The following is a 7,484-nucleotide window of genomic DNA, read 5'->3' as shown; positions in this document are numbered from 1 at the left end:
ATGCTGCCGCGGGATTCCGCGCCCCTCCAGGCCCCGGCAGTGCTGGATGGAGGCCAGGCTGTCGGGAGGCCCCGGCGGGGGGCCGCCGGCCCAGCCCCTGCCGTGGCCCCGTGCCTCAGTTTCCCCTCGGGCGGCAGCCGGGCCCCGCTGCCCTCCCGTGAGGGGGCCCGCGGCGCGGCGGCGTCCCGCGCAGCCCCAGCCGTGCCCGGGCAGGGGGACGGGCTTCAGCCGCCCCACGCCCAGGCGGGCGCTTATCGGCCGTGGCGAGTGCAGGCGTGCCGGAGTTGGGCTCTGCTGATTTTCCCAAGCCCGGAGGCCACCTGCCCGGCCCGTCCTTATCGGGGCTGCCAGCGAGCACGATTCTGGAAGGGGCTATGTCCATGTGGCCAGAGATGGGCATGGTGGGATGCCAGGGCATCTTGGGGCTTGGGGATGATCCGAGTTTGCCTCCTGCGCCCAGGTGCCCAGAGCAGTGCCAAGCCGGACTCGCAGGCCAGCGATGATGAGGCTGTCAGTGAGGTGCTGAGTCACTACAGCAGTGCCAGCGAAGGTGCCAGCCTGGCAGAGGAGGGCACAGGTGAGCCCCAGGCAGCCCTGGTGCTGGCAAGGACTGGCACTGCTGCCTGAAACGCTACTCTGCTATGTGTCCAACCCTCCCTCTGTTTCCACTTGTGACTGGAAGCAACTGCCATATGGTATTGCCGCCCCTGTTATACTTGAAGGGGGTGGCAGGGAATGTCTGCTTTAGCTCCCAGATGCTTGGGAGGGGTGGGAGCCTGAGCACAGGGAGGTCTGCACATGCTGTGATGTAGCTGGCTGCCTTGGCAGGGAGCGAGGCAGTGAATGAACAAGCCCAGGAGGAGGAGGCGGAGGACAAGTTGAAGGAGTACATGGACAGCATCCTGGACAAGAGGTGAGGAGCTCGCCACTGCTTGGCCCCCATGGGCCTGCCTGGCATGGCAGCCTTCCCATGTGCTGCCGGCCTGCGAACCTCACCTTCCCCTGTGCAGCTGAGAGGGAGATGGGTGCCCCCTGCCCCAATAGGCAGAACCCTGTGTTTGTCCTTGGGGCATCTCACCTTGTGATCTCATGTGGTTTCTTCTAGTGCCAAGACACGCCAGGCAGCCCTGCAGAGCCTGCGTCTGGCCTTCTCCTCCAAAACCCTCTCTGAGTTCTTGCTGGAACGTCGTCTCACACTCACTGACTCTCTGGAGAAGTGTCTCAAGAAAGGTCTGGGCACAGGCAGGCACCATGGCTTGGGCTGGGGGTGCTGGAAGTCCTGCGGGTATAGGGGGAGCAGCAGGAGCCAGGACTGCCCGAGCGGAGGTGGCACAGGGTGGAACGACTGCTCCCAGCGCCTTGGGTGGCCTAGCATGGCAGGGGGGTCGGTGGACATTGGTCAGGGCTGGTTACTGAGGGAGGTCTCTTGTGCTGCCCGCAGGTAAAGGGGAGGAACAGGCACTGGCGGGCACCGTCCTCACCCTCCTCTGCCTCCAGATGGGCTCTGGCCCCGAAGGCGAAGAGGTATTTCGCAGCTTGAAGCCCCTGCTCGTCAGCATCCTGACAGACAGCACAGCCAGTCCTATCGCCCGGCAGAGCGTAAGGCTGATTTCCCTTCCTCGTGGGTGGCGGGGGGCACCCTGACAGCAGGCAGCACTCAGCTGGCTCTGGGGCTCCTGTGACTGCAGGGGGTGATTGGATTGGGACAGGGGCAGAAGCCCCCTCTGCCAGGGTTAGGGAGCTATGAGTAAAGTCCCAGGAACTCTGGGCAGGGCAGCCCAAAGCTGCTCCCCCGTCAGTCCTTGGAGAAGAGTGGTAAGGCCCATGGACGAGCACTGGAGTTGGCTGGCTCTCTGATTACCTTTTTCCTGCGTCTCTCCCCAGTGTGCCACAGCCCTGGGCATGTGTTGCTACATTGCAGCTGCTGATCTAGAGGTAACTGTGCGTGGGTGTTGCCTGCCCTGGCAGCTGTCCGTACCTCGTGGGGGGTTGCCTCAGGGGCTGCCGTGCTGTCTGCCTGAAGCCCATGGTGCCAGCCTGGTCACCATTTTGGTGGAGCTCAGTGGCCAAGGGTAGAGCTGGTGGGACTGGCCCTGCTGGGCTGTCGCAGATGCCCCTGTACGCCTTCCCTGGGCAGTGTGGAGTTTAGCAGGGCAGGAAGCCTGCACTGCAGAGATGTGGCATCCCAGACCGAGGAGTCCTTCATTCCTCTGGGGTTTTTTGTGGCTCTTGGCACTGCTGGGCACAGGATGGGACCTAGGGCCTACTGTGCCTGCGCTCATCACGTCTTCCACATGCAGTGTGTGGATTTGCCTTGGCATTTTTCTGGCTACTGTGTTTTGACTGGGGGGAGGGGGGGGTGTTCCTCTTTCCAGGACCTGGTGTCATGTTTGTCCTGCTTAGAGGACTTCTTCAACACCCCCGGTGTGGGCGAGGGCAGCTCAGTGCCTGCGCAGCACAGTCCTCTGCATTGCAGTGCCCTCCAGTCGTGGTCCCTGCTCCTCACCATCTGCCCCACTTCCCACATCAAGAGTATTTTGGACAAGTGAGTGAGCCTGGTGCTGCTAGGCACAGGCAGTCTCGGGTGCCAGCATGAGGGCATTCAGGGCCTGGTGCTGGGGCTGCTTGGTCATGCGGCCCCAGCTGGCTGCGTATGTGGCATCAGGCTGGCTGGCTGAGATGTGGGGACACAGGAGGAGAAAGAAGGCTCCAGGCAGCACCAGGCCCAGCTGCTTATGGGTGCTAATTCCCCTTGTGCCTTCCTGCCACAGTCACTGGCTCAAGCTGCCCTTGCTGCTGTCCAGCAACAGCATCGCGCTGCGCATCATGGCTGGAGAAACCATCGCGCTGGTCTTTGAGCTAGCCCAGGACATGGAGGTAGGATTAGGCACTGCTGGGTGGGAGGTGGGTACATGGTGCGTGGGCAGTCAAGCTGCAAGGGAGCCCCTGGAGCTGATATCTGTTGGGGTCTCGCTCCTTGTGCTGCTGACTGAGCTGGCACGCTGGTGGCATGAAAAGCCACAGTTGGCTGGGGATCAAGATGCTCCAGGCTGGGGTCTCCAGCTCGTGCTCAAGTGGAGGGGTTGCCCTGGGTTATCCCACAGCCCCACCCTGGGGATGGTGACTGTGGGCAGTGCCCAGAGCCTTGTGCCCTCCAAACCACTCTTTCCTGGCAGGAGGACTTGTGCCACCAGGACACTGAGTTTCTGCGTGCCCAGCTCAAAGTCCTGGCCACTGAGAGCAACAAGTATCGGGCCAAGACAGACCGGCGGAAGCAGCGCTCCATCTTCCGGGACATCCTGCGTTTCATTGAGGTACCAGTGGCTGGGGAGGGCTAGCAGTGCCCTTGGATCTTGGGAGAGGACAGGGACTGTGCCCTGCCCTGTAGAGCCCATGGCAATGTGGGCTGGTGCCCAGATGCCTCCTGATGCTCCCCTCTCTACCCAGAGTGGGGAGTATCAGGAGGAGACCATCCGGTTTGGCCTGGAGTGTATGTACGTGGACAGCTGGGCACGTCGGCGAACATACCAGGCCTTCAAAGAGGTTCTGGGCTCTGGCATCCACCACCACCTCCAGGTAGGTGCCAGGTGGCAGTGCTGAGTGGGTGAAGAGACAGTGCCAGCAGGCACTGACAGGCCTCTCCTCCCCCAGAACAGCGAGCTGCTACGGGAGATCTTTGGCCTTGGGCCCCCGTTGGTGCTGGATGCAGCTACTCTGAAAGCCAGCAAGGTCTCCCGCTTTGAAAAGGTGGGTGCTCGTCAGGCTGGGTGCTAGGGAGGGCAGGGGGCAGTGCCTACAGGGCCGGGGTGCCCTTTGGATGGAGACGACAGTGCTGAGCTCTGATTTTTCACCTTCTGGTGCATGGGTGGGAAGGCCCCATGCCTCTGGTGCTGCCCCGTGCCCCTGGTACTATCCTGCCGTCTTGGAGGGGTCTGACTCTTCCTAGGCGGACAGGAGCTTGGTGGACACCACCATTGCCTAACAGTGCCCTCCCAAATGGTGGGCTCTGGCCTGGCACCCACCTGTGGCCACAGTGCCCTGCACCCTGGGGTGGGCACTGTGGGGGTGGTGGGCACACAGTCACCCCCTAACCTGTCTCTCCTTCCCTCCCCTCCCAGCACCTCTACAATTCAGCTGCCTTCAAAGCCCGCACGAAAGCCCGGAGCCGGGTGCGGGACAAGCGGGCAGACGTGCTGTGACAGGCAGAGCGGGGCGGTGCCCCCTGGCCCATGTGGACTGCAGACCCAGCACTGTGAGGGGCAGGTGCCCCTGGCCCTTGGGCTTTTATACATGTACAGCAGAGTATTTAATGCCTGGTGCTGCCCCGCTGGGGGTTGCCCCCTCTTTTATTTTTTTAACCAAAAAAAGAAGAAAAGGGTAAAAGAAAAGTGGAGAGGGGAGGCGGCGGGGTGCTGCTGCGTGCCTGCTCTGTGCCATGGGGGACTGCCGCTCCATGTGGCACAGTGGGAGGGGTGTTACAGGGTTACTGCAGCCCATTTTGGAAGCAGGGTTTTTGGGGGGCTCCCTCATTTGTGTTCCGCTCCCCAGTCCTGTGTGAGCATAGGGGTTGCCCATCATGGCCAGAAGAGCTGGCTGGGGAGAGTCCTGCCTGATGCCGTGGCCTTGTGGGAGGACAGAACTGGGTTTCTCCAGGGTGGGAGTGGGGAGGGGTGCCCAGGCTGCCCCAGGTGGGCTGGGAGGGTTGTGCTTTCTGCCCCGCTAGGCAGAGCTGTGGGGTGGCTGGCCCAGCTCTCTGTCCACCAGTGTGCCTGTGGCAGGAGCGCTGCCTCAGTTCCTTGCTGCCACACTGGACATAGCCCATGCAGCTGGTAACAACATGGCACCCAAGGGTGGTGGCTGAGTGGCACAGGTTCCTGGGGGCTGGCGGGCACTGCCCAGCCCTGCCAATTAACTGCTATGAACCCTTTTCTAGCCCAATGCTTTGTATAAAATAGCCCTTTTGTGGGAAACAAATTGGGGGGGGGGTGCAGCAGGCACCTCCCTGCGTTGCCTCTGCCTCCCTAGGGGGCCAGGCTGGACACCACTCCCTGGAGCACCTGTTCTGCCTACCCTGGGCAGGGGCTGCCACAGGGCCCCAGCATCAAGGGCTGCAGATAGCATGACTCCCTGTGTGGTAGGAGTGGGGTCATGCCAGCTGGGAATTTCTGACCACCCCAGAATGTATTTATGGTGGTGATTTTATAAGACTTGATTACTGGAGGTAATTAAAAGGCTGATTGGAGGGTGCCCGCTGCCTTATTTTGAAGAGGAAGGGCTGTCACCAGGGTTGATGCTCCCCTGCATGCCTATCTCTCTGGACTGTGCCAGCCCCTTTGCAACTCTGGGGCTCTTGCCTATCCTTACAGGTCCTTCCCTTGCTTTGGCATCTTGTGGCAGGGGCCATTGTTCCCCCTGCCCTGCCCCTTGTGCCCTTGTTGGGGGGATGCTGCCAGGTATGAGCAGAGTTGGGTAATAAATAGTAGAGGTCAGTGGGGCAGGGCTGCCTGCTCCCTTCCCCTGCAGTTCCGTGCCCCTTGCCTCACGTGGGCCATGCTGGGCTCCATGGGGCTCGCAGTCCTAGTGTGGCACAGGGGGCGGCTCAGCGGTGCCCGCCAGCCTCCACACTGGCGTTGAGGCGAGCCCAGAGCTGCCCACTGGTGGCCTGCAGCTGCTGCACAGCTTCCTCCTGGCTCTCCAGCCACTTGACCAGCACTCGCACTGACTGGCTCTGCAGCACTGCAGGGAGAGGATAGGGCACCTGTGGGTGATGCTGGAGATGGGACACCTGGCCATGCCCTGCCGTGTGCCCTGTAGCACCCTTCCCACCAGTGCCCCAAGCGGAGCTGTGCCTAGCTTGACTCCCCACCATGGTGCTGGGGCATGTGGTCACCAGTGGGCACCTTGATGTCCCTGAGCTTAGGCCCAAGGTTGCCCACCCTGTGTGGGTGGGCCCTCAGGGCTGCCACATACCGCTCAGGTAGATGGCCAATGTGGCGAGGACCAGGCTAGCCAGTGCTAGGATGCCCAGCAGAGCAAGGAAGAGGGGGTGGCAGGGGCCGAGGCAGGGGCAGGCAGTGGTAGCAGGCACAGGGCGCAGCATAGGCAGGAGTGGCTGGTGTGGGGTGGTGCAGGTTGCAGGGCGAGCACGGGGCCTGTGCGGGGTGCTGGACCGAGCTGGGCCATTCCCTGCGGCAATGGGAAGAGAAGAGCAGGTCAGTACCCACCCCCCAGCACCCCTGGGACCGTCTGCTGGCATGGGGTGCCCCCGGCAGTGCTGGGGAGCACAGCGGGGGCTGGTGCCCAGACTGCCCAGGTCTCACCCTCAGCACTCTTGTGCCCGCCCGAGGCCCAGTGCAGGTCACTGATGGACTCCACGGGGTGCAGGCTGATGTCTCCAGGCTCATTGTCGTTGGGGTCGGTGGGCTCTGCCGGGGTGGTGCCATCTGCCCTCCCCAAGCTGTCTGCCAGGGAGCAGGGGTGGTGGTGAGCACAGGCACTGTTCACTGCACCCAGATGACCCCAGGCACCAACCCTGGGCACCAACCCATCACTGCCTGCTCTGGCTTCCCCTCTGTTGGCGATGCCAGCTTTGGTGCCAGCCTGGTTGCTGTACCATTGTGGACAGTGCACACTGGCATTTCTTTGGCACAAATCCACTGTGCCAGGAGGGCTGTGGAGCCTGGCACAGAGCTGTGACACAGGGTGAACACTGACTATACACCCTGGCCATGGCATGCTGTCATCAGGGTGGTTAGCAGACAGCCATAATCCCAGAGCCTCATTAGTGGGGCTGGAATCTTCCCTTGGCTCAGGGACAGGATTGTACCAGATCTCCTGGCCTAGGTAGCCTGGGTACTGCAGCATGTGGCTGGGGCACTCCTGGGCCAGCTGGGCCACCCATTTGCCCAGGGGCAGGGGCAGGCTGGCACCAGGCTTAGCCCCTGCCAGTCCGGGACATATCTTGGCTTTTTTTGCACGCATTGTGCCTGGGAGAGGGCTCATGTGATGCTTAGGTACGTACAGGTATAATATGAGGTGTATGCCATGCCAGGGTAGTCCAAATGCCTGACACTGGGTTGGGCACATCGTCCCACAAAAGGGCAAGGGGAGCAGGTATGACTCCAGCCTGGTTGACACTGTGCTAGAAAGCAGCCATGAGGTAGAGGGAAACAATTTCTGCTGGATATTTGGTTTTTAGCAGCAGCCAGGGCTTGCATATGCTGCTGTGCCCACTGCAGAGCAGGACCAGGTGGCCCTGTGCTCACACCAGGCTGCTCCCAGGGCTTGGTGGCTTGTGGCTGGGGACCATGGGCATATGCACTGCTGTGCTGCCTCTCCAGCAGCGCTGGCTGTTGTCACATGTGGGGTTGGCACGCTTTGGGACTAGTTCTTTGCCAAGGGAGGTGGCAGAGACCACAGCTGGTGCCCAGGTCCCCCCTGCCAGCCCAGACTGTCCCCAGTGACCTGTGGGCACAGCAATACCC

General features: G+C 61.9%; 2 protein-coding genes across 5 annotated transcripts in view; one reads left to right on the top strand and one right to left on the bottom strand.

Moving 5' to 3' along the window:
• Positions 1–5,242, top strand: part of IFRD2 (interferon related developmental regulator 2) — a 6,233-nt gene extending 991 nt beyond the window's left edge. The window contains exons 2-12 of one of the 2 annotated variants that reach the window (XM_026092129.1): positions 461–577; positions 829–913; positions 1,106–1,230; positions 1,442–1,599; positions 1,885–1,935; positions 2,376–2,545; positions 2,772–2,877; positions 3,177–3,314; positions 3,448–3,576; positions 3,652–3,747; positions 4,119–5,242. In XM_026092129.1, the coding sequence (XP_025947914.1) occupies positions 891–913; positions 1,106–1,230; positions 1,442–1,599; positions 1,885–1,935; positions 2,376–2,545; positions 2,772–2,877; positions 3,177–3,314; positions 3,448–3,576; positions 3,652–3,747; positions 4,119–4,199 (1,077 nt within the window). In that variant the 5' untranslated portion in view covers positions 461–577; positions 829–890 and the 3' untranslated portion in view covers positions 4,200–5,242. Of the gene's footprint in view, positions 1–348; positions 578–828; positions 914–1,105; positions 1,231–1,441; positions 1,600–1,884; positions 1,936–2,375; positions 2,546–2,771; positions 2,878–3,176; positions 3,315–3,447; positions 3,577–3,651; positions 3,748–4,118 lie in introns of those variants that run through there. The other variant, XM_026092120.1, reaches the window with a different exon arrangement.
• Positions 5,243–5,644: 402 nt separating this feature from the next.
• HYAL3 (hyaluronidase 3) overlaps positions 5,645–7,484 on the bottom strand; it is an 8,880-nt gene continuing 7,040 nt past the window's right edge. For 2 of the 3 annotated variants that reach the window (XM_026092082.1, XM_026092091.1), the window contains exon 4: positions 5,671–6,461. In XM_026092082.1, coding sequence (XP_025947867.1) covers positions 6,006–6,461 — 456 coding nt within the window. In that variant the 3' untranslated portion in view covers positions 5,671–6,005. Of the gene's footprint in view, positions 6,462–7,484 lie in introns of all 3 variants that reach the window. The other variant, XM_026092098.1, reaches the window with a different exon arrangement.

This window comes from Apteryx rowi, unplaced genomic scaffold (assembly GCF_003343035.1).
Source record: "Apteryx rowi isolate R43461 unplaced genomic scaffold, aptRow1 scaffold_1220, whole genome shotgun sequence".
Classification (NCBI taxonomy): domain Eukaryota; kingdom Metazoa; phylum Chordata; class Aves; order Apterygiformes; family Apterygidae; genus Apteryx; species Apteryx rowi.
This window is presented reverse-complemented; position numbering and strand designations above follow the sequence as displayed.